The sequence below is a fragment of the Anas acuta genome, chromosome Z (genome assembly GCF_963932015.1).
Source record: "Anas acuta chromosome Z, bAnaAcu1.1, whole genome shotgun sequence".
In the NCBI taxonomy this organism is placed as follows: domain Eukaryota; kingdom Metazoa; phylum Chordata; class Aves; order Anseriformes; family Anatidae; genus Anas; species Anas acuta.
This window is the reverse complement of record NC_089017.1, coordinates 40,829,872-40,856,315: the sequence shown is the minus strand read 5'-3', so window position 1 is coordinate 40,856,315 and position 26,444 is coordinate 40,829,872. Positions and strand designations below refer to the sequence as shown.

The following is a 26,444-nucleotide window of genomic DNA, read 5'->3' as shown; positions in this document are numbered from 1 at the left end:
CCTTTGAGGTACCTGTAGAGAGCGATAAGGTCACCCCTGAGCCTCCTTTTCTCCAGACTGAACAATCCCAGCTCCCTCAGCCGCTCCTCGTAAGACTTGTTCTCCAAGCCCTTCACCAGCTTCATCGCCCTTCTCTGGACCCACTCAAGCACCTCGATGTCCTTCTTGTAGCGAGGGGCCCAAAACTGAACACAGTACTTGAGGTGCGGCCTCACCAGAGCCGAGTACAGGGGGACGATCACCTCCCTAGCCCTGCTGGTCACACTGTTTCTTATGCAAGCCAGGATGCTGTTGGCCTTCTTGGCCACCTGAGCACACTGCTGGCTCATATTCAGCCGACTATCAACCATCACTCCCAGGTCCTTCTCTGCCTGGCAGCTTTCCAACCACTTATCTCTCAGCCTGTAGCTCTGCTTGGGGTTATTGCGCCCCAGGTGCAGTACCTGGCACTTGGCCTTGTTAAACTTCATACAGTTTACCTCAGCCCATTGGTCCAGCCTATCCAGATCCTCTTTCAGAGCCTTCCTACCCTCAAGCAGATCAACACATGCACCTAACTTGGTGTCATCTGCAAACTTACTGAGGGTGCACTCAATGCCCTCGTCCAGATCATTGATGAAGATATTAAAGAGGACCGGCCCCAGCACCGAGCCCTGGGGAACGCCACTAGTGACCGGCCTCCAACTGGACTTGACTCCATTCACCACGACTGCTTGGGCCCGGCTATCCAGCCAGTTTCTAACCCAACAAAGTGTGCGCCAGTCCAAGCCAAGAGCAGCCAGTTTCTTGAGGAGAATGCTGTGGGAAACGGTGTCAAAAGTTTTACTGAAATCAAGGTAGGCCACATCCACAGCCTTTCCCTCATCCACCCAGCCCGTCACTTTGTCATAGAAGGAGATTAGGTTCGTCAAGCAGGACCTGCCTTTCATAATCCCATGCTGACTGGGCCTGATTGCCTGCTTGCCCTGCAAGTGCTGTGTGATGACTCTCAAGATAATCTGCTCCATGAGCTTCCCTGGCACTGAGGTCAAACTGACAGGCCTGTAGTTTCCCAGGTCAGTCCTCCAGCCCTTTTTGTTGATAGGCGTCATGTTTGCTAGCCGCCAATCAAGTGGGACCTCCCCCGATAGCCAGGGCTGTTGATAAATGATGGAAAGCGGCTTGGCCAGCTCCTCTGCCAGTTCTCTCAGTACCCTTGGGTGGATCCCATCCGGCCCCATCAACTTGTGCACATCCAAGTGCCATACCAGGTCACCAACCATTTCTTCATGGATAGTGAGGGCCACATCCTGCTCCCTATCCCCTTCCACCATCTCAGGGTACTGGCTATCCAGAGAACAACTGCTCTTGCCTCTAAAGACTGAGGCGAAGAAGGCATTAAGCACCTCCACCTTTACTTCATCTCTTGTAACTAAGTTTCCTGCCACATCCTGTAAAGGATGGAGATTCTTCTTAATCCTCCTTTTTGTGTTGATGTATTTATAAAAAGATTTTTTATTATCTTTAACGGCAGTAGCCAGATTGAGCTCCAGATGAGCTTTGGCCTTTCTAATTTTGTCCCTGCACAGCCTTGCAACATCCTTATAGTCCTCCCTAGTGGCCTGCCCACTTTTCCAAAGATTATAAACCCTCTTTTTTCTCCTAAGATCAAGCCACAATTCTCTGTTCAGCCAGGCTGGTCTTCTTCCCTGCCAGCTTGTCTTCGGTCACGTGGGGACAGACCGTTCCTGCACCATTAAGATTTCCCTCTTGAAGAGCACCCAGCCTTCCTGGACTTTTCTGCCCTTCAGAACTGCCTCCCAAGGGACTCTGCCAACCAGTGTCCTGAGCTGCTCAAAGTCAGCCCTCTGGAAGTCCAATACAGCGGTTTTACTGGTCCCCTTCCTGGCCTTGCCAAGAATAGTGAACTCCACCATTTCATGGTCACTCTGCCCAACACAGCTTCCGACCACCACATCTCCCACCAGTCCTTCTCTGTTTGTGAAGAGAAGGTCTAGCGAGGCGCCACCCCTGGTAGACTCACTAACCAGCTGCATCAGGAAGCTATCTTCCACGCTCTCCAGAAACCTCCTAGACTGCTTTCTCTGGGCTGTGTTGTGCTTCCAGGATATGTCAGGGAAGTTGAAGTCCCTCACGAGAACAAGCACTGAAGATTTTGCAGCTTCTGTCAGCTGCCTGTAGAACTCCTCATCCGTCTCCTCATCCTGGTTCGGTGGTCTATAACAGATCCTGACCAGGACACTAGCCTTGTTGGCCCCACTGATCCTAACCCAAAGGGACTTGACCTTGTCATTCCCAGCCTCGAGTTCCACAACATCAAAAGATTCTCTGATATAGAGAGCCACACCACCACCCCTTCTGTGCTGCCTCTCCCTTCTGAAGAGCTTATAGCCAGTCATTGCAGCACTCCAGTCATGAGAGTGGTCCCACCACGTCTCCATGATGGCAACCAAGTCGTAGCCTGCCTGCTGCACGATGGCTTCCAGCTCCTCCTGTTTGTTACCCATGCTGCGTGCATTGGTGTAGATGCACTTCAGCTGGGCCAGTGCCTTATCCCCTGGCCTTGCTATTGTTCCCCCTGGCACAGCTCCAACAATCCTTGCTTCAGCCCCATCCCCCTTCTTACCTAGTTTAAAGCCCTCTCAATGAGCCCTGCCAGCTCCTGGCCCAGGATCCGTTTTCCCCTAAAAGATAGGGACCCATCTGCGGCCATCAGGCTGGGTGCCGAGTAAAGTGCCCCATGGTCGAAAAACCCAAGATTTCCGTGTTGGCACCAGTCTCTTGAATATCTAGTCAGTAAACTTTCTGCAAAACAGTGGTGGTTTCTCATCCTTTTAAAATCCTTCTAAGTAAGTTTCTAGGTTTCTAAGTAAGTATTAAGAAAGTAATTATTATTATTATTATTATTATTATTATTATTATTATTATTATTATTATTTCAGTAATAAATTCAGAGAACTGTGATATATGGCATAGAATTGAGTTTTCATCTTAAATGAGTTTAGATGATATATTATTTTATCTTGCTCTCCAAGGATTAAAGCAACTATTTACATGTTTCATATAAAAGCTATTGTGAAAAATAAGTTATAAGAAGTGTTTCTGCAGATTCATTTTTATGTAGTTTAATTTAGAGGAATTTTATTACTTTGTAACTCCATTGCCTCTCTAGGATCCACATATCTACCACTTTTTCTGTACACACTCTCATGACTGGAGTGCTGCAATGTCTGGCATAGGCTCTTCAGAAGGGACAGGCAGCACAGAAGGGGTGGTAGTGTGGCTATCTATATCAGAGAGAGGGTTTTTTTTGATGTCATGGAACTTGAGGTTGGGAATTATAAGATTGAGTCCCTATGGGTTAGGATCAGTGGGAAGGCCAACAAGCCAAGCATCCTGGTGGGGGTCTGTTATAGACTGCCGAACCAGGATGAGGAGACGGATGAGGAGTTCTACAGGCAGCTGACAGAAGTTGCGAAATCTTCAGTGCTTGTTCTCGTGAGGGACTTCAACTTCCCTGACATATCCTGGAAGCACAACACAGCCCAGAGAAAGCAGTCTAGGAGGTTTCTGGAGAGCGTGGAAGATAACTTCCTGACACAGCTGGTTAGTGAGCCTACCCGGGGAGGTGCCCCGCTAGACCTTCTCTTCACAAACAGAGAAGGACTTGTGGGAGATGTGGTGATCGGGAGCTGTCTTGGGCAGAATGACCACAAAATGGTACTTCTTTATTCTTGGTGAAGTCAGGAGGGGGATCAATAAAACCGAAGTCTTTGACTTCCATAGGGCTGACTTTGAGCTGTTTGGGACACTGATTGGGACACTTCAAGAAGGGCAAGAAGGAGGATCCAGATGATTGGTAGAGTCCCTTGGGAGGTGGTTCTGAAGGGCAGAGGAGTCCAGGAAGGCTGGGCACTCTTCAAGAAGGAAATCTAGGTTGCTAGAAGGCAAGGGTGCATGTGAGAGCTGGTCTACATTTAAACAGCACTTCTTCCAAGCTCAGGATTGGTGCATCCCTAAAAGTAGGAAATTGGGGAAAGCAGGCAGGAAACCTGAGTGGATGAGCAAGGAGCTCATCGATAAGATCAAAAGAAAGAGGAAGGTTTATGAAATGTGGAAAAATGGCCTGTCCTCTTGGGAAGAGTATAGAAGCATTGTCAGGGCCTGCAGGGACACGACAAAGAAGGCTAAAGCCCACCTAGAGACAAGGCTTGCAAAAGATATAAAAGATAATTAGAAGGTTTTTGTTTGTTTGTTTGTTTGTTTGTTTTTTAAGTATGTAAACAGTGAAAGGAAGACTAGGAATAATGTGGATCCCTTGCTGAATGAGGGGGGTGTCCTGATAACAGGAGATGCTGAGAAGGCGGAGATACTGAATGTTGTCTTTGCTTCAGTCTTTGCTTCAGGGATTCCCCCCCAGGACTCCTTGACCCTGGTGGGAGGAGAAAGGGGCTGTGAAATGGAGGGCTCCCCCTGGTTGATGAGAGAGTGGTTCGGGAGCATCTGAATGGGCTCAATACACACAAATCCGTGGGTCCTGATGGGATGAATCCACGTGTGCTAAGGGAGTTGGCAGAGGTGATCGCCGAACCGCTCTCTATCATCTTTGAAAGGTCCTGGAGAACAAGAGGTGCCTGAAGATTGGAGGATAACTAATGTCACTCCAGTCTTCAAGAAGGGCAATAAGGAGGATCCAGGAAACTACAGGCCAGTCAGTCTCACCTCTGTCCCTGGAAAGGTGTTGGAACAGCTTGTTCTGGATGCCATCTCCAAGCAATTGGAAGAGAAGAAGGTTATGAGAAGTTCTCAGCATGGATTCACCAAGGGGAAGTCATGCTTGACCAACATTGTTGTCTTCTATGACGAGCTGGGTAGATGAGGAGAGAGCAGTGGATGTCATCTACCTTGACTTTAGCAAGGCTTTCGATACTGTCTCCCATGACATCCTGATAGCAAAGCTGAGAAAGAGTGGGATAGAGGAGTGGACAGTAAGGTGGGTTGAGAACTGGCTGAGCTCAGAGGGTGGTGATTGGCAGCTCAGGGTCTGGCTGGAGACTTGTGACTAGCAGTGTTCCCCAGGGGTTGGTGCTGGCTGTGGTCTTGTTCAACATCTTCATTGATGACCTTGATGAAGGAATAGCGTCCACCCTCAGCAAGTACACTGATGACACAAAGCTGGGAAGAGTGGCTGAGACACCAGAAGGCTGTGCTGCCATTTAGCAAGACCTGGACAGGCTAGAGAGATGGGTAGGAAGAAACTAAAATGAGGTTTAACAAAAACAAGTGTAGAGACCTTCACCTGGGAAGGAACAACGGGGCATATCTGTACAGGATGAGTTGTTGGAGAGGAGCTATGAGGAGAAGGACCTGGGGGTCCTGGTGGATGACAGGTTGACCAAGAGCCAGCAGTGTGTCCTGGTAGCCAAGAGGGCTAATGGGATCCTGCCATGCATAAAAAGGAGCGTGGCCAGCGGGTCAAGGGAGGTGATCCTCCCCATCTACTCTTCCCTGGTCAGGCCTCACCTGGAGTACTGTGTCCAGACCTTATTGCTTCCTGTAGGTACATTAAAGGAGGCTGTAGCGAGGTGGGGATTGTCTGTTCTCCCATATGCCTGGCAACAGGACAAGGGGGAATGGGCTAAAGTTGCACCAGGGGATGTTTAGGTCGGATATTAGGAAAAACTTCTTTACTGAGAGGATTGTTAGGCATTGGAATGGGCTGCCCAGGGAAGTGGTGGAGTCACCATCCCTGGAAGTCTTTAAAAGACGTTTAGATGTAGAGCTTAGTGATATGGTTTAGTGGAGGACTTGTTAGTGTTAGGTCAGAGGTTGGACTCAGTGATCTTGGAGATCTCTTCCAACCTAGACCATTCTGTGATTCTGTGAATAAGATAACAGTTTTGGTAAATAAATGTTTCTGACATTGTAACAGGTCTAGAAACACTTTCCTGACTACCAACATAGGAAATACTGCTATATATTTGCAGAGTCTCCTATTGACAAGGAAATCGTTATCTAAAAGTGTCCATCATGTTATTGGTCGGAGGCAGTAAGTCTGTCTGTCTCTGATTTCTGTCTACATTCAAATAACGTAAATCGACAGCTAAACATGTAATGAAAGAAAAAGAGTTTTCTGCTTTATTATGAGTAGTAATGAGAGTTTAGCTCTCACACATAGACACGCGCATGCACACACAGATACCAATTTCAAATATAACCTCTCCTATATGTAATCTTAGCTAGAAAGGAAGAAAAAAATAATAATGAAACATTCAGTTAAGTTTGAAAACTCAGATGCAAAATTAAAATGATTTCTGATTATTCTTGTTTAGATAATTAGATGCACATGGGGATTAACCGAGAGAGATTTGAACATTAAATCTTAAGTGTAAGTAATGTTGAAAGGCTAATGTAGAAGGATGGTTGTGTTTCTCAACTCAAGAAGAACTGGAAGAAATATTTTGAGTATACAATAAAATGAATACAGTCCTAATTGTTTTCATATTTCCAGTAACTGAATGATATATTAAAACATTAAATTTTTACATTCAAAGATCGCATTTATAGGTCTTAAAAAAAAATAAAATTATTGATTGTGATTGTCTGAAAGAGTCACAGTGTATTGATCTGTATTCTGTATAGAAAAATAATTAAAGGACTTCTAACATGAACAGAAATGTAGTACTATTGAAAAATAGATGTTTTTTATAAAACATAACAGTCCAGAAATGTTATGTAGCACAAAGAATGGAAAAAAGAATGATACATTTAAACATATATTTAAAGCTGTATTACCTAAAATAAACTACTAGATTAAAAATGTTTAAAATCTTTTAAAAGCTCACATATTGATGATAAAACCAAATACGGAATTGATATTATTTTTATAAAGTGTTCTATAGTGGTCATTCGCAGATATGAGTAATACCACAGTGACCATTACAGAAGTAAAGGATTTAATGTCTCTTTTATGAAAACCCATACAAAAATTTGTATTATTTTACATTTCACAGAATCATGGAATGATTTAGGTTTAGGTCATCTTGTCCACTACCCTTGCTCAAGCAAGGCCATCTAGAGCCAGTAGCCCAGGACCACGTCCAGATGGCTTCTGAATACCTCCAAGGACTCCACAACCTCGCTAGGCAAGTTGTCCCAGTCACCCACACAGTAAAGAACTGGTTCCTGATATTCAGAGGAAACTTTTGTGTTTCTTTTTGTGCTAGTTGTGTCTTGACCTGACACTGGGCACCAATTAAAAGAGCCTGGTTCCATCCTCTTTGCACCTTCCCTCTGATTATCAATTGCCATTGATAAGACCCATGCTCCCTATCTTTCTTCAGGCTGTCAACGTCCCTCTCTGTTGAAGCATTAAATTTCAGTGTATCAGCCACTTCTCCCATTTTTATCATAGAATCATGGAATAGCTTGGGTTGGAAGGTTGAACCTTAAAGATCATCTAATTCCAAATCCCCTATCATGGGCAGGGACACCTTCCACTAGACCAGGTTGCTCCAAGACCCATCCACCTTGGCTTTGTGTTTCATCTGGTGATAGGGCATCCATAACTTCTCTGGTCAACCTGTTCTACTGCCTCACCACCCTTGAATGAAGAGCTTCCTCCTAACATCCAACCTAAATCTTTCAATTTTTAATTTAAAACTATTACTCTTTTGCCTATCACTACGTTTCCTGACAAAAATCATAGAATCAATAGAATCATTTAGGTTGGAACGGACCTGTAAGTTTATCTGCTCCAACATTTAACCTAGCACTGTCAAGTTCACCATTAAACCATGTCACTAAGCACTACATCTACACAGTTTTTGAAGACCTAGAGGGATGATGACTCAACTACTTACCTGGGCAGCTTGTTCCAATACTTCACAACTCTTTCAGTTACTTTTTTTTATTTTTTTTTTCCTAATATGCAAAATAAACTTCCCATTGCACATCTTAAAGCTGTTTTCTTTTGTCTTATCACTGAATGCTTGGGATAAGAGCCTGTTCTCCACCTCCAACTCCTTTAAGGCTGCTCTCCTTTTAGGTACTGGAAGGCTGAAATGAAGTCTCCCTAGAGCCTTCTCTTCACTACTTTCTGAGCCTGTCTTCATAGGAGAGGTGCTCCAGTCCTTCGATCACCTTCCTCCTCCAGACTTGCTCTAATATGTCCATTAAATTGTTTTATGTCATCTGCAAATTTGCTGAGGGTACACTCTACCCCAACATTCAAATCATTTATGAAGGACTGGACCCAGTACTAACTCTTGGTTAAACCAATAGTCACTGGCCTCCATCTCAACTTTGCACCACCGATCAGTGCCCTCTGAGTCTGGCCATTCAGTTTTTAATCACCTTCCTGTCTGCCTATCTAGCTCATACATCAACAGCTTGTCTATGAGGATTTTGTTCAAGACAGTGTAAAAGCCCTCACTGACTCTAGGTAGACAATACTCACTGGTCTCCCCTCATCCCTCTGGCTGCTCATTTCGTGGCTTATCAAGTTGGTCAAGCATTGATTCCCCTTGGTGAATCCAAGCTGACTACTCCTGATGATTTTCTTGTCCTTCATGTGCCTTCATGTCCTTCAAAATGCTTTCCATGATTAGCTGTTCAACATTTAATTCAATATAATGGAATGTACATTCTTAGAAAAATAGCAATCTCTTTTGATGGGTATTTCAGAGTAAAGACCAATGTTGTCTGTTCCAGAGAAACTACGTGTAAAAATAAATAAATGGAAGAGAGCAAAACCATGCAATAACAATGTAATGGGTGTTACATCACCCCTCCCCCCCCCCCAAAAAAAAAATAAATTCTTGTACTTTAAGATGTCACTTAGGAAAAACCCTCAAATCTTAATGTAAACCAGAAAGGTATGTATTTTCCAAGGATTATCTTCAGTTGGAGAAAGTTTTCTGAACTCTTCTACAGTTACACATAGCTCGAGATTTTGCTAAAAACAAATCTAAGAGTTAGCCACTTAACTAATTTTTAATTCACATTAAATGAAAGAAAATATAATGAATATAAATATATAAAATTAAATATAAAATGAAATACAAAATAAAATATATAAATATATAAAATGAAAAAATGAAATGAAATGAAATGAAATGAAATAAATAAAATAAAATAAAATAAAATAAAATAAAATAAAATAAAATAAAATAAAATAAAATGGAAAAAAAAAAGTGATCTTTCTCACCAGAATTCAAGAATTCCAATTTAAAGGCTTCTGAATATATCTTTGTCGTGGTTCCACTCGAGTGGGCAGCCAAGCTCCACCGCAGCCGCTCTCTCACTCCCCCTCCTCAAAGAGGAATGGGGAGAAAACATGGTGAAAAGGGCTCAAAGGTTGAGATAAGGACAAGAAGATCACGCAGTAATTATTGTAACGGGCAAAACAGACTCTGCATAGGGAAATAGTAAATTTATTTACAAAAAAATATTTTTATAAATAATTTTATATGCTTTTATAAGTAAATTATTCATTTTTAATTTAATTTAATTTAATTATAAACTATTATAATAAGTAAAATTATTTATATAATTTTATAAGTAAATTATTTATTTAAAAAAAAAATTGCTTATTACTGACAAGCTAGAGAAGTGAGAAACAAAGGAAAGAAACCAAAAGCACCTTCCCCCATATCCACCCTCTCCCATCTCCTCCCCCCCAAGCGGTGCAGGGGAACAGGGGAATGGGGGTTATGGTCAGTCTACAGCGCTTCTTTGCCACTCTTTCTCGGTCACTCTCGTCCCCTGTGCTGTGGGGTCCCTCCCACGGGATACAGTCCCTGATGAACTAATCTGGCATGGGCTTCCCACAGGCAGCAGCTCTTCCAGAACTGCTCCAGATATGGGTCCATACCACAGAGTCCATCCCTCAGGAGCAAACTGCTCCAACCTGGGTCCTCTATGGGCAGCAGCTCCTGCCAGGTCACCTGCTCCTGCGTGGTCTCCCCTCCACGGGCTACAGGTCTGGCCCAGAATCTGCTCCAGCAGGGGTCTTCCACAGGCAGCAGCCTCCGTCGGTGCAGGGCCACCTGCTTCACCGTGGTCTCCTCCACGGGCTGCAATATGGAACTCCATGGGGGGACATCTTGCTTCACCATGGTCCTCACCACAGGCTGCAGGGGACTTCTGCTCCGGCGCCTGGAGCACCTCTCCCCCTCCTTCTTCACTGACCTTGGCACCTGCAAGGCTGTTCCTCACTCCTCTCACTCTCCCAGCTGCTGTGTGGTGCAGTGTTTTTTTTCCCTGTCTTAAAGATGCTCTCACAGAGGCACAAAACAACATCGCTTATTGGATCAGCTCTGATCAGCAGTGGGGCCCTTACCAAACATGGGGCAGCTTCTAGATCCTTCTCACAGAAACCACCCCTATAGCCCCCTGCTACCAAAACCTTGCCATGTAAACCCACTGCAATCTTACATAACGTTATTACAAAACAGTTAGGTGGAGTGTTTGGTGGTTTAGTTGTGAGGGAAAATAGAGAAGTGAAGAGGATAGAAGCCAAGGGGTTTGGGGTTTCTCCTATTTGTGCTGTTTTGTCTTGTTTTGTTGTTTTTAATGTTTATTTAATTTCTAAGATGATACTCTGGAAGCACCCCACACCGCAGGAAAGCTGTCAGTTCTTACAGTTCTTACCTGCTGATGAAGTTGTTTATTTCCACTGAGTAAAGTCAAAGTTACCCAGGAAAGTTTCCTAGGTATCCCCACAATAAGTGTGGATTGTTGTGGGGGGTGATATTCTTCAAGAGCAGTTGTTAATCTTTCCATGACAACTAAAATAAGGGTATGCTTCCAGTAAGTGTTGCTTAGATCTGATTTATACAAAAAGTTTCACTGTTTTAAAAAGAATGTGTGGTTTTTAAGCCAATTCATGTAATATTTATAGTCATTGCAGGAATAAATACACATGTATTTTTTTCCAGTGATGCAGTGACAGAAATGCTAAATAATAGTTACTTAAAAAAAAAATCTTATTATTTCTTTTTATGACACTTTTGTTATAATTTGGTATTTCAAGTAGATCTTTTAAAGGTGTTTTAGAAAGCCTTTAATATATGCCTGTTAGAGTAAAATATGCATTCTTTACACAGCTCCAATTATTTTATGTACATTTATTTGCAGTCCAGAAAATTTATTCACAGAATCACAGAATCACAGACTTTCTAGGTTGGAAGAGACCTCAAGATCATCGAGTCCAACCTCTGACCTAACACTAACACTCCACTAAACCATATCACTAAGCTCTACATCTAAATGTCACCATCCAGGGATGGTGACTCCACCAAACCAGTTCAAAACATTTAAAAATCTATTGTTGTCTGTTTGTTTGTTTTCCCACCAAATTTTTAATTTAGCCAGTCAAATTTGTCAAAGCTTAGTCCCAATAAAGATGCTTTTCAGGATAATCATTTGGGGAAGACCATTCCATGGTCTTATGATCTTATCAATATTCAGGGACTAGTGGTGATAATTTACTTGGTGAAATAATTGGGCTGGCAAAATATTTTCCTTCTAATGGTCTATTCCTCTGTTTTTATCATTTCTATTAGTTTGAATATATGGATGGATGGATGGATGGATCTCTATCTATCTATCTATCTATCTATCTATCTATCTATCTATCTATCTAATCTATCTACCTAATCTATCTCTACTTAGCAGTGTGACAAATGACAGTTCCACAATTAACTCCTACTCGTGACTCCTAATTTCTGGATTTGTACTGTTGAAAAAGCAGCAAAAAGTTTCAATGAGAGAACTATCTATTGCTCCCTGTTAGTCAACTTGATTTCTTTACTGAATTTTTCATTTGTTTGTTTGTTTGTTTTCATCAGTAAACTGCTGAGATAAAGAACAAATTAAAGGAAAGGCCTCTGAAGTGTTGTAATGTGCTCTCAAAGGATATATATATATATATATGTAACAAAAAAAAAGAATATTTTTTGAAATATTTTTCATTAATTTTTCTTCTGATAAACTATACTCAGTTAACACCAACATCAAGGATGTGTTGAATCATACAATCTTTTTGATCCCAGTATGGAAATGTGTCACTTTGACAAAACACTATCTCCTCCTGCTCACTTCAGTTTGAATCTAAGTAAACAATAGTAAAATAATTTTGCATTTCTTTATGTTCCATAAACAGTATAGTGGCATTTATACTACCATATATTTACCACAGAAAAAAAAAAAAAAAAAGATAAACTCGTATGATCCAATGGAAATCTGTGGGTATATGTATAATTACTTTTAACTCCAATAAGTACTTTTAATGCAAAAATCTTGGTCATCATAAAATGTTCATACCAGCAGAAAACTACTGAATAATTTTAAATTTTTATATTAGACTGTTCCAAGCACATTGTTAATAACTCAAGGTGAAAATGTAACTATGAAAGTCAAAAGTGTATTATGTTTTCCTACTAAGAAGATTAAAATTAAAAACCTTGTGATTGAAACAAAGACAACTGGCAGGTTAGGAAAAAAAAAAAAAAAGGAAGGAAAAAAAAAGAAAAAGCTCAACAATAGATAAAAAACTTGATAAAGTTGATAAAAAGAACTTGAAAAAAAAATGAAATCTTCAGCATCATAACAGTAGAAAGGTCAACTTATGTGAAATAACTTCTGTTACTTTATTTTCTACATTTGCATTATGATTGTATTCTGTTCCGTTTGATTAACAGAAAACAGTGATGTAGACGAGGAGACAATGAAAGCAAACTCTCAGGGTTTTATTGGATGCCTCTCTTCAGTGCAGTTCAATCACATCACTCCTTTGAAATCTGCATTGCACCACAGCAGCTCAGCCCCCATCATTGTGAAGGGACGCTTTACTGAATCCAGCTGTGGTACCTCAACTGGAGCTGACTCAACATTAAGTGAAACTACACATTCATTTGCAGGTAGCATTCATTTGCAGTTCTCAGTTTTTATGATCTGTGAAGCAAAATCTAGAGTACTGATGACAATTTCCTTTACTTTTCTGGCCCTCACCTGCTACTCCCCTACCCCACAGGTTATCATGGGTAGTTTAAAAACTAGTTCACTTTTATATATTCTTACTTTCTTTTTTTTTTTTTAGACTTTATATTTTCCTCTGAATGTTTACATTTATCATCTTTATAAAATATTATCTATATCACTGTTCTTTGCAGTAGTATAGTTGTATACTACTGCCATTGTACAGTATGTGACCTGTAACCAGTTCAGAATTTATCAAAAACCTGTTTTTTCTGTAATTTTTTTTTTTTTTTTTTTTTTCCTGCAGATCATTCTGGACCGATAGATGAGGGAGAGCCCTTAAATAATGTAAGCCGAAATGACTCTGCAATTATTGGAGGTAATAGAGACTACAGCCTTGGAAAAGACAAAAATTAAGCAGTGTTTTAAAATGCAGTCAGAAACTCTCAAATTTTGTTATTAAATAAAAGTATGCCATAAGTGTTGCTATACATTGGAATATTCTGTTGAAATACCTGAAATGCAAGGTACTAAGAGGTTTCCAAACTGTCTAATGTTAGTATCTATGACTTAAATTATTTGGATATGTTGTGACAAATAGCCCATATTAAAGAAAAATCATTGGTCCTTGGCTATGCCAAAGCATTAGTCTTTGCTACACAATCAAGTTCAAAATGAAGAATATCTTCCTTAGTAGATCTGAACAGTACAGCTTCTTCTTGGGAAAATTGGTTTTGCATTGCTTGAGTGAATCCTTTGACACCTCAAGACATTTCATTAAGGTTCTGCATGTGGAAAGGAATGTAATCCTGTACAGAGTAGCATTTGTTCAGTAGACTGATAATCAGGATACGCATTTTCCATTACTGTGTTTTCCTGACTGATCATCCTTGAGCAGAGATCCACCTCCGTTGCAGTGGAGAACCCTACCTGTTCTGTTTATTTAGAAGAAACTAAGAGCTCTCAAGAGAGCCTTAAGAGAGATAATTTGGGATCACAAGTCCTCAGGGGAATTTCAGTTTCTGCCACCTTTATTATATATATTATATTACATACACCTGGGGCAAGTGTATGGCTTTGACAGTTTTAATTTATTTATTTATTTTTCCATTGTGGAATAGTGTTGTCTCTTGTGAGAATTTTTCCCCTGTGGGAATTTCTGTTTGTATTTGATTTCTTGGGAGAAAGTGAGGGAAGAAAATCCTCACCTCTACTTTCCACTCATGAAAAAGGTATTTTTGCTGTATAATTCATTGATTCGATTTCCATTAGTTACTACAACAGGAAGAAAGTTTGGTTAGGGAAGGGTCATCCCCCTTGAGCCTTTAAGTTCTGAATGGGTTTCATTTTATAGGTTTTCAGAGTCTCAGCAGACAAATGGTGTAGTTGGGTTCAGCAGAATAGAGCTGCCAAGGCTTCCTACAGAGTATAAAAGCATTTAGGACTATGGAAGGTGAAGTTATATCACAACCTGCACTCGCCTGTGTGTCTGCCATTTAAATAATTATACCTGTTCTAGTCATTACTTGCTAACAGTATGTTGCATGGCCAGACAAGAACTGACCACAATGGTGCTAAAGCTACTAAAATAAGAGGTAATAAAACCTTGTAGATTCCATGCTCATATAATGATGCTTATGTCTGTATATTTTTATACATGGAAACTTTAAGAATTTTACCATTGAATTCATTGAGGTCACAACTTAAAATACAGCTTCTGAGTTCTATTTTGTGTCTTAATTCTGTCAAAAAGTACTTTGTTTTTTCAGAAAAAAAAAAAAAAAGGTAAGGATTACTTTATATACTAGGCAATTTGGTGTGAGTGAGGATTTTAAATTGTACTAAAAACAGATTTTTTTTAACTTCAAGATACAATAGTTACATTTTTTGTTGTTTTGTTGTTGTTGTTGTTGTTGTTGTTTTAAGACAATAATAACCTTGCAATTGTATTTTTATTAAGACATTTGAGAATATGCACTCACAGTTTTTGTACTGTTTAAAAGTCAAAATAAAGCAAACTATACAACACTTAGTACAAGCCAAATATAAGTACCTTTAGAACAATATAACAGAATTGTATGACCAGCTAATTCAGTCAAAGCATGTTTTTAGACAGGCCCTTACAGGTACTATGAGTGTGAAACAAGAAACATTTATTCAGATTTTAGATTCTGTTCCAGAGAAAGAGATAACACACACATGTAAGCCTGTGTTCCTAACTTTAAGGATGGCTGCTCATATAAGAAAATTAAAAAAAAAATTGGCAAGTGCTATTTTTTTTTTTTTTTTGAAAATGGACAGTCTGTTCTCATTTACAGAGCTAAGGGAGTAGGTACTTTTATTTTTCTTGCAATAGTACCAAGGCTATGCAGAGGATTGTTCTTTCATCTAGCACATGAGTCACTGCGTTACAACTGTTTCTCATGCTGTTATTTTTTTTTGTCCCTGAAGCCTAGTCTTGCTTCCTGCTACTTTGACAAGCACTTTCTACTTCCCTTCTATTTCTTTTCTCCTCAAATTCCTCTCCTAAACCTCTGATACGTGAACTTGAGGGCCTAAGCCCATCATGAGAGGATGGATGAGGAAGGGAGGAGAGGGCTAGAAGTCCATAAACTCACACTTAGCTCTGTGGGAAGTATCTCTTTCCCCACTATTCCTAATCTGCTGGACTAGGAACGACATACCCTGGTGCTTATTCCACACAGTGTCTTGTTAGGTATGCGATACATACTGGCAAATTCCTATATGAAGCTTATACGTATTTGTTTTCTATCTCATCAGCTAGAACAGCATAGTGCAGGTGGCTGTATTGATAATTATTTTGCCCTATTAGATGGAATTGTTAAATCTGTTGGAAAAGAAAGCTTACACAATGCCGTCTTTTTAGGAAGGAACCCTATTTATTTAGGAACCCCAGTGCATGTAGCTATTGAAAAACACACCTAGTATGTCAGATCAAGTCCCACAGACCTAAGAGGAAGGAACCAAATCTATTTTATTTTATCTTGAACATGAAGTAGGCCTTGCTTTTTACATTTTATTATTTTAACTTGTATCTATTTATTACATAAGACAGTTACAGAGATAAGAGCCTTAGCTGATACAGATCATGAAAGACTCTTCATCCCTTTATAATGAGACAAAGACAGTCAAAGAGAGTCGGGATTTTCTTCTACAAGGCAAAATAAGCATTAGGATTTCTGTCCCACTTAGTCTGAAGATAGGCAGCTATAAACACTCACCGGTTTCCACAGTAGTCCCTGTGATGAACTGTTCTACTTTTCTTTTGTAAATTCTTCTCATGAACTGTATTGTTTAGTCTGGGCCATTTGTCTATAGTCTGAATTAATTTGTGTGTAATATTGGATGTATGAATATGAATGGGACAAATTCTGTGCTACCATTTTTACCATGAAGTGTCTGTGGCTTTTCTTTTCTGGTGTACATAAACAGAGCTGATATGAGGATCTGGTTCAGAATTCCAGATTTCTCCATTTTTCTTAACCGTTTTCTGCTCTGTCTCTCCCTGATCTATATGATATTACTTGCCTATGCAATTACTTGACTTTTTTTTTTTTTTCCCCAGGTGTGATAGCAGTTGTGATATTCATCGTCCTTTGCATCACTGCTATAGCCATACGCATTTATAAAAAAAAAAGCATATACTCAAAAAATGAGACAAAAGGATCTGAAAATGAAGACAGTGCTGAATCTGCACTGAAAAGTGAGCTTAGTACACAAAACACTGCCAGTGAAAATCAAAAGGAATACTTCTTCTGACTGACATTCATGATTTAATTTAATGTAATAATGTGACTGTCTGACTTTCTTGATAAGCCAGGGGATCTCAATGGACAAGAAAGCTCTTGCACTCTACAGTAAACACAAGGGATTTTAGACCTGTTATATTGCATAAATTCAGTCTCAGTAATTGTTATAGGGGCTTAAATTACATGTTTTCCTTAGCTATTATACTGTAAATGCATTTTATGTAACAGTGGATTAGATATTGTAACCAATTTCATTGTTGGTAGTTTCCGACTGTTCTGATGTGACCTTCTGCAACTGAAGTTTAATGTACATCCTGAATATTATTTATAAATGAGAAAATTGCTACAAAGCTGTTCCAATCCTTCTCTTTACAATATCATTTTGGATTTTTGGTCAAGGTGAACAGTAGCTTCCAATAGTTTGTGTTACTAAGGAAATTCTTTTTATGTTGCATTATAGTGATCCCTCATACTTCCTCAACCTGGGAATGCCTTTTGAACTGCTGTTGGCTTGTTGCAGAATCTGTTTGTGAGCCATGGATTTAGGTGTCCACAATGAATTGTACTTCTTTCCCCTGGGAGGTGATCAGTGCCACAATTTTTTTGTTTGTTTGTTTTTTTTTGCTGTTGTTGTTTGACAAGTCTAGCAGGACTTAAAATGAAAAAGTGTACAGTGTGTTGAAATGCTGTAAAATCTCTTTTTGGTTTTCACTCGTAGTCATGCGATGGAATCAAGTTAGACTCATACATATTCTAAGAATTTTAATTCTTAATATAATTAAGATAGTAATTAAGAGATAATTCTTTAAAAAATAAGAATTAGATAAAATTACGAATTTTAATAAAACTAGGACCAAAAAAGACAAAACTTTTATTTGTAAATATAAATTAAAATATTAACAATGGTTAAATTGTCATGAGTGACAGTACATAATGATGACTGATATTATTCTCCATAGAAATTAGTAGAGTTTCTTCTGTGAAGTTGCAGTGGTCTGTACATCTGGCATGCATTCCCTGGAAACATCATGTGTGTGTGTATGATCTACTCCAGACCTCAAGATTAAGTTGTTCAAAATTATAGAATTTGCTTATGATTATTATGATAATGAAATAGGGAATTTAGAGTCTAGCGCAGTGGCTGTTATTTTTTTTTTTCTTCATCCATAACTGTACACATACTACGCTAGATGAGATAAGGTCTGATTCTAGGACCAAAAACTAATCAGATGCTTACTATCCTGACAGAATAAAAAATAGGTGCTTGTGATTTTATATAAACTAATTATTAGATATGAAATACAAGCTTAACTTGTCTAAACAGAAGAATGTAAAGCTACTATTGACACCACAGGGTCTCTGTAATATCTATGTGGCCTTGTAAGAATGTCACAAGATTGACTGAAGGTATGTGTCCTGTGGAAAAGACATCTGGGAATGAAGTAGAATACCTCGAGGAATCTACAATAGCATCATATACCAACATTTAGATAACTAATTCACAAAAAAAGACTTTATTGATTTGTTATTGTTGTTGTAATGTTTTCCATAGAAGACTGTACACTTAGAGCTAGAATCTAAGGAAGGAATCAGGACTTCTGTGTCCCTGTAGACTTGGAAATTTAGAATTTAAGGTGTTTTTCAAACTGATTTATATCTATTTCCATTGAAAGCAATGATAACGGTCACTGATTTGCTCCTCTTTCAGAAATAAAGTTAAACTTAGGCTCTGAGGCTTAGAAAATGTTTCTCATAGATGCCCAAAAATATTATAAAAGCACTTAGACCTGATATGGTGTTTACATTTCTTTCCATATATAGTAGTTGTATATAGAAATGTCCTTCACATTCACACAGAGTGTGATAATACATTTTAAAGCTTGTTTTCTTCTATCAATCTTTATTTTTGATTCTCAGAATTTTACGCTCCCTTTTCTGCTTCATTCTGCTCATCTTTGCTTCATTTTTAGGAATAAATTATTTCCCTTTTTTGGTACTTGAAAGTTCTTAAATCAGAAAATTTTCAGCTTGGTATGCACTGTTTCACATTTTTCTGAATTTTGCAGTTCTAAATGCATCTGTAGTTTAAGACTAAGTTTGAGTCTGAGAATCTAGGATCAAGAACTGTGTGTATATACATCACTGTGTTCTATGACACAGTGGTGGGTCACACAGCTAGGAAGGTAAGGGAAGAATGCTTCTCAAATGATGAGAATAGATGAGGATATTTTTTTTATTATTATTATTATTTATTTTTTTTAGATAATGCACTCTTAATTTTCTACTTTAGTTCCTGTCAGTCTAGCTAGACTCTTTAAAGAGATAATTATGACCCCTTCTCTTCAAGGATCTGACCTAAATTGTATTGAATTAAAGAAGAGTCCTTCCATAGTCTTCTCTGAAATTCAACCTTTAAAATCTCAAGGGGCTTTCCCTTCGTATAAAAGTTATGGCAGTGTACTCCTTTTTGTGTGACTCGTATCAACAATACTATTGAAAGACATAAGAATCACAGTTAACAATTTTAATTCATGTGGGATATAATACCTGTGTGGTGGGATGTAACACCCATGTGGGACAAAACTTTTATGGTAGTGGTGATTATACTATATTTGATCAACAAAATAGACATTTAAAATGAATTATGAGACAGAGAGAAAGATAAAGAAAATGTATCTACATGAGGACAGGTTGGAAGTATGAAAATCTAACTTTTCAGTCACTTGATTTAACTTCTTTTTTTTTTTTTTTTGCTTATTTTTGTTGTATTTCTTGATGGAGATAAATCTCCTCTGGAATATGGAGAGGAAATCTTCTGATTTTCCTCTAAATCAATAATTGTTTTCTTTCACTATTCTTTAGCATTTTAAAAGGGAACAGGAAGTCAAAAGCAGAGTAAAATCCGTATTTCATTAAACAATAATAGTAATAATATTTTTTTAAAAGTAAAAATGTGTGTATAAATACCTGTGTGAATGGCATTTTATTTCATTTAAAGACCTTTTTGCAGCATTTTGTTTTGTGGAGGATTCTAAGGGGATAAACAAATTAATTTTGTTGAATGAAGATCTATCTGTAGGTTTGTAACATACAATAGTTACATCTCTCTGAAAATGCAAATGCTCATTTTCATCTGTAGAAAGAATGACCATTATATGTCACCTGGATTCAAAATATACAGGTTTCAACTACTAACAAATATATAATTAGCAACTACATGATGCATTTCAATGGGTACAACAAAATGGTAGCACTGAAGTACATTAAGACATCATACACCATTGTGCTGTCCCTTTTTGGAATCTCTATTCCAATGTGTGACCTTTCACCTCTCTGATAATAAAAGAAACTTTTTAAAATAAGGTGAGGAAATATTTTTTATAAAATTTGTATTAAGAAATTTAAAACTGACAACAATATTCTGATTGTTTTAACGGTAAAAATATGTAGAAGTGCACATAATATATTGGTGTCTGGCTATGTATATGTAATAGAACAAAGTGCTAATGTAATGAGAACAATGTGTTAATGTAATGAACTTTGTATGTATTGACACAATTTCTGTGGCAAACATTTTTTCTTAAGCATACAAGAAAAAAAATAGCACAAATGTTTGTGTATTAAAAAAAAAAAAAACAAAAACAAAAAAAAAAAAAAACACCTTTCTGTGAGCACTAACTAGAAAGGGGTCATAATATATGCTTAACATTAGCGCACAAGTATAATTTAGTTAGGTTTTGTAAAATACATCTTCCACTATATCCACTGTAGATTAATAATAAGTAACTAGCTAAGTGAATGATTTAACATGAAATGTAATAATATTCAATATAAATTTGCAACACCATTATTTATGACAGTGGCATACAAGGAAAAAAATGTTTGAAGGAAAACATAGTCTTCTAGAGAAGAATTAGTTGCAGATTTAGATTTAGATACCAGTGTGAGATAAAATCAGAAAATGCAACTACTGAAGATTTGCAGAGGACCAATAGGAAAATATAGTTTTGAAACAAAATTAATTACCTTGAGAAGTAATTGTAAATGTTTACACAGGAGATTGAGTTGTAGCCCAATAAGGCATATAAGGCATGTAATGTCACAAAGGAACATTCATCTTTGCAACAGAAAAGTATTTGTTAAGTCAGAAAAACTGTTTTTAAAATGTCAGAATAAAAAAAAAAAAAAAAAAGTAGTGCCCTATTCTCTGTGTGTAAAATGCATATTATCTCTGATAAGTATGAAAAAAAATGTGTCACAATTGACGCTTTTAATATTTCATCAAATTAGATTCTTGCAGCCTAAGAATTGGTATGTTGTATATTGGAAAGTATACTGAATCCATAGTGTGTCTGATCACTTAATGAGATCGTACATTTTTATAAAGAACAAGAATTAAAAATAATTATTATTTTTTTAAATACAACTGAATTAAAAAGGTACAGGTATGAAGACACCGAAGTAATCTCAGTGTTTTTTTTTTTGTTTGTTTTGTTTTTTTCTTTTTTTTTTTTTTGTTTTGTTCTGTTTTAAACTTTTTCTCAAGAACATTGTTAAAAGAATAATTAAATGAAAGGATCTCCCATTTAAATTTACTCTTTTCTAGTAATTTTCTGTTGGTAGTAGGAAGGAAGGGTGTACTGGTTTTCTAAAACTCTTAAAGCTTCCTTTATAGAAGCTTTACAAAGGAAAAAGAAAATATTAACAGTGCTTATGGAACATGATTTTCTAAGAAGCTACACTTCTTTCTCTTTTTTTAAAGGATTGTCTGAAAAGTAATTTTTGACAAGAACTGGCACTGTTCTTTGTATACACTCTTCAAACCTCTTAATCCTTGATCTCACCAAAGTTAAAGAAATAAATGAAACATTATTCCTACATTGCAGGGAGATGAATGCTTTTCCTACAAACACCGACATACAGTCAAGTTTAATTTCATATAATTTTCTAATTTCCTGCTCTGATGAAATTTTAATATTGCTAAGAAGATATAAATAACACTAAATAAATAATGCCTAAATTCCTTATTAAATAGTGTGGTGTGTCCACAAGGGAAAAAATAAAAATAAATTAAAAAAATCTCTACACGTGAACAAATGGGGACAAACACACATACGCACGCACGTAAAAGAGCTATGTAGTCAGAACTAAGGTTCTTTCATTTAACTATTTATGTTGTATCAAGTACTGAAAAGTAGTCCAGAGCTGAAAAACACTACCCTCACCAATGTTGAAAAAATACCTAATCAATTTCACAAAATAGTTAACATTTCACAGGTTTTTTTTTTTGTTTTTTTTTTTTTTGTTGTTGTTGTTGTTGTTGTTTTTTTCAATGGAATAAAAACACTCGAGCTGGTATTTTCTTGCAGAACAGTAAGAGGTACAGAACTAGTGTTCTGTGATCTCTTATGACAGAAGAAAAGGTTACAGTATCTCTCATGAATACTGACTGTATATCTCTCCCTCTTTTCCCCTCCCCACCTCCCTTAGCCCATTCACCCCACTGCAGCATCTAGGACTTGAGAAATGATTTCACTGATTTGACTGATCATGAACTACAGTCATATTACTTCCTCCCTGCGTTAAACAGCATATTTCAGATACTGCCCAATATTTGTCTTGGAAAAATACTAATCAATTAGTAATGTTTTAATCAACTTACATTAATTCAGAAGAAGCATATTTTTTCCCATGTTGTTAACTGGCATTTAGGACGTATCAAGACTCACTGCCTTAGGTCAGGTAGGAGAATGGACATCAGTGAAAGACTCATAAGTCTGTGGAGAAAAAACAGCTACTTTAAATAGTTCTGAAGTCCAAGAAAATTTACATTAGAATTGTTGATAAGTGTTACATCAGACTCCACAAATATTCATTCATCATCAGGAACCTAGTGATCACATTGCGTGAATCATTAAAATAATACATGTATTACTCGGTAAACTAATAGATAGGACTTGGTAATCTTTGTATGCTACACATTTTGATACAAAATAATCTTTGTTCCTCTATGTTATTCTGATATATGCAAGAACTTATCATTTTAAACCCAATGCAATCTTTTTGGAGTCTAGGAGCTGATAATTTTTATTGTTGTTGTTGTTTTGAAAAGAAGTGCCTTGTGAGTAATTCATAAAGTCACTGTTTAAAGGTCCAATCATAAAATTTTCTGAGTTAAAAAAGTAAAGGTTGCAAAACCAGCTATCACTACATAATATGAATTCAGTGATGGATGACTGTTTACAAATTATTTAAGTAATTAACTGACTTTCAGCTCCTTTGTGCAGTAACAGATATTTGTGGAGTGATCTCTGAGAAGCTCAAGAATATCTACCCCACCCTTTATATGTATGGCCTTAAAAAAAATAATAAATGAAATTTAAAATAAATAAAAAAAATCCATTTCAGTTTCTTAAAAAGGAAAAAAATAATGAAGCTTTGACAATACTATATTAATATATATTATATTAATATTTGTAAAGCCCTTTGAAGGTGAAAACCTTTATACAAATGGATAACATCTTAATAGAAATGAGATTCAATCTTTTATTGAGCAAAAAAATGTTATGGTAACTAACACTAATTATCTCTATTTACTTTAATACATTTATTTCCAGCAATGGTCCTTTTTCTTTCAGTCAGAAATAATAACACTTTCCTGTTCTTTTATATATAAAGATAGAATGTTAAATGAATAAAACAGAGAAAAAAGGACCTTGGACTATTTGGTGTAGTACAGATTTGATTGCATGTCTTTCATCAGCAAATTAGAACACTGAACATTTTCATTGAACTAGATGGGTAACGGTTAAAGTAAAAAAGGTAGGTGTTATATAAATAATTCAAAATATGGATTATAATAAAGTCTGTATTCTTGAAAAATGTTTCCTGCCAAATAATTAACCCTATGTTAACATAATACATATGCATTTTTGTGGTGGTTTTATCGTGCTGGGCAGCTAAACCCCACAACCGCTCTCTCACTCCCCCTCCTTTAGATGAGGAGGGGGAGAAGTAAAGCAAAGAACAACTCACAGGTTGAGATAAGGATAATTTAATTAAAGGGAAATAATTATAATAATTAAATAAAGACTACCATGAACTAAACAATTTAACTAAGGGGAAATAAAAAGGGAAAGGGGAAAAGGGAGGGGAAAAAGGGAAAATAAAAAGAAGGGAGGAAAGCAAACAAACAAAATAAATGAAAGCTATATGGAAGTGCAGAGGAAAGAAATTACTCTCTGCTTCCCACAAATGAGCGATGATTGACCACGTCCTTGAAGCAAGGCCTCAACGCACGCAGCCAGTGTTGAGAGGAGGACCGACGTCTTCCCAACGAGAGCCCACCCCTCCCCTCTTCTTCCTGTTTCCACCTTTTATTGCTGAGTGTGATATCACATGGTATGGAATATCCCTTTGATTGATTTAGGTCAGCTGCCCTAGTGATGTTTCTCTCCTCACCTTTTGCCCACCCCGTAGGAGGGTTAGAGAAAGGCCTAATACTGTGCCACTGCTGCTCAGCAGTAGACACAACACTGGTGTGATAACACTGCTGTTCCAGCTACAAGTACAGAGTACAACACTGTATGGGCTGCTGCCGGGAAAGTTAACATTCCAGCCAGACCCAGTACAATTTTAAGTGGATTTTCTAGCTCCTTACTAGCTTTGGCTGATTCGTTATTTTTTCTACTTTTTAAAATTTATTTTTGTTTTTTTTTGAAAATTATTTCTTTACCAGGGTGTTAATATAATAGCCACTGGTAACTGCTAGATGTACCATGTCTTATCTTTTAGATTGTAGGGTAAAAATAAAATAAAATAAAAATAAAATACTACTTTCTAAAACCTTTAAGACTATTGCATATGTAAATACTTCTCTACATTGAAAAACAAAACAAAACAAAACCAAAAAAAAAAAACGTTTATTTATTCACATGCATGTTTTATGTAATTTCTTTTTTTAAAAAAAAAAAAAAAACTAACTTTCTCTTTCTTTCTTTCTTTCTTTCTTTCTTTCTTTCTTTCTTTCTTTCTTTCTTTTTCTTTCTTTCTTTCTTTCTTTCTTTCTTTCTTTCTTTCTTTCTTTCTTTCTTTCTTTCTTTCTTTCTCTTTCTTTTTTTCTTTTTCCTTCCTTCCTTCCTTCCTTCCTTCCTTCCTTCCTTCCTTCCTTCCTTCCTTCCTTCCTTCCTTCCTTCCTTCCTTCCTTCCTTCCTTCCTTCCTTCCTTCCTTCCTTCCTTCCTTCCTTCCTTCCTCCCTCCCTCCCTCCCTCCCTCTCTCCCTTCCTTCCTTCCTTCCTTCCTTCCTTCCTTCCTTCCTTCCTTCCTTCCTTCCTTCCTTCCTTCCTTCCTTCCTTCCTTCCTTCCTTCCTTCCTTCCTTCCTTCCTTCCTTCCTTCCTTCCTTCCTTCCTTCCTCCCTCCCTCCCTCCCTCCCTCCCTCCCTCCCTCCCTTCCTTCCTTCCTTCCTTCCTTCCTTCCTTCCTCCCTCCCTCCCTCCCTCCCTCCCTCCCTCCCTCCCTCCTTCCCACAAATTTTTATTTGTGATTGCAATAATAGAGTCATAGAATATCCTGAGTTGGAAGGGACCCACAAGGATCATCAAGTCCAACTCTTGGCACCGCACAGGTCTACCCAAAAGTTTAGACTATGCAACTAGGACAATCACTTCCCTCGACCAACTAGCAATGCCGTTCTTGATGCAGCCCAGGATACAGTTGGCCCTCCTAGCTACCAGGGCACACTGCTGGCTCATACTCAACTTGCTATCAACCACAACCCCAAGATCCCTCTCTGTGGGGCTGCTCTCTAGCATCTCATTGCCCAGTCTAGGCTAGGATTGCCCCTTCCCAGCTTCAGGACCTGGCATATGCTCTTGTAAAACTTCATACAGTTGGTGATTTCCCAGCTCTCCAATCTGTCCAGATCTCTCTGCAAGGCCTTTCCACCCTCAGCCAAGTCAACACTAGGCCAGTCACTAGTGGAGTCCCACAGGGCTCAGTACTAGTATCATTTCTCTTTAATATCTTTATCAATGCGCAGTAAGTTTGCAGATGACACCAAGTCAGGTGCATGTGTTGATCTGCTAGAGGATAGGAAGGCTCTGCAGAAGGATCGGGAAAAGCTGGACCGATGGGATGAGGTCAACTGTATGAAGTTCAACAAGTGCTGGGTCCTGCACCTGGGGCTCAATAACCTCAAGATAATCGAGTCCAACCTCTGACCTAACATTAACAAGTCCTCCACTAAACCATATCACTAAGTTCAACAATTAAACAACTTTTAAAGACCTCCAGGGATGGTGACTCCACCACTTCCCTGGGCAGCCCACTCCAATGCCTAACAATCCTCTCAGTAAATAAGTTTTCCCTAATATCCAACCTAAACATCCCCTGGTGCAACTTTAGCCCATTCCCCCTCATCCTGTCACCAGGCACGTGGGAGAATAGACCAACCCCTACCTCACTACAGCCTCCTTTAATGTATTTATAAAGAGCGATAAGGTCACCCCTGAGCCTCCTTTTCTCCAGACTGAACAATCCCAGCTCCCTCAGCCGCTCCTCGTAAGCCTTGTTCTCCAAACCCCTCACCAGCTTCGCTGCCCTTCTTGGGACACACTCAAGCACCTCAATGTCCATCTTGTAGTGATAGGCCCAAAACTGAACACAGTACTCAAGGTGCGGCCTCACCCAAGCTGA

General features: G+C 38.2%; 1 protein-coding gene across 2 annotated transcripts in view; it reads left to right on the top strand.

Moving 5' to 3' along the window:
• Window positions 1-23,572, top strand: part of CNTNAP4 (contactin associated protein family member 4) — a 218,221-nt gene extending 194,649 nt beyond the window's left edge. For both annotated transcript variants that reach the window (XM_068667353.1, XM_068667352.1), the window contains exons 22-24: window positions 12,705-12,923; window positions 13,289-13,360; window positions 16,568-23,572. In XM_068667353.1, the coding sequence (XP_068523454.1) occupies window positions 12,705-12,923; window positions 13,289-13,360; window positions 16,568-16,761 (485 nt within the window). In that variant the 3' untranslated portion in view covers window positions 16,762-23,572. The remainder of the gene's footprint in view (window positions 1-12,704; window positions 12,924-13,288; window positions 13,361-16,567) is intronic.
• The last annotated feature ends 2,872 nt before the right edge of the window (window positions 23,573-26,444 follow it).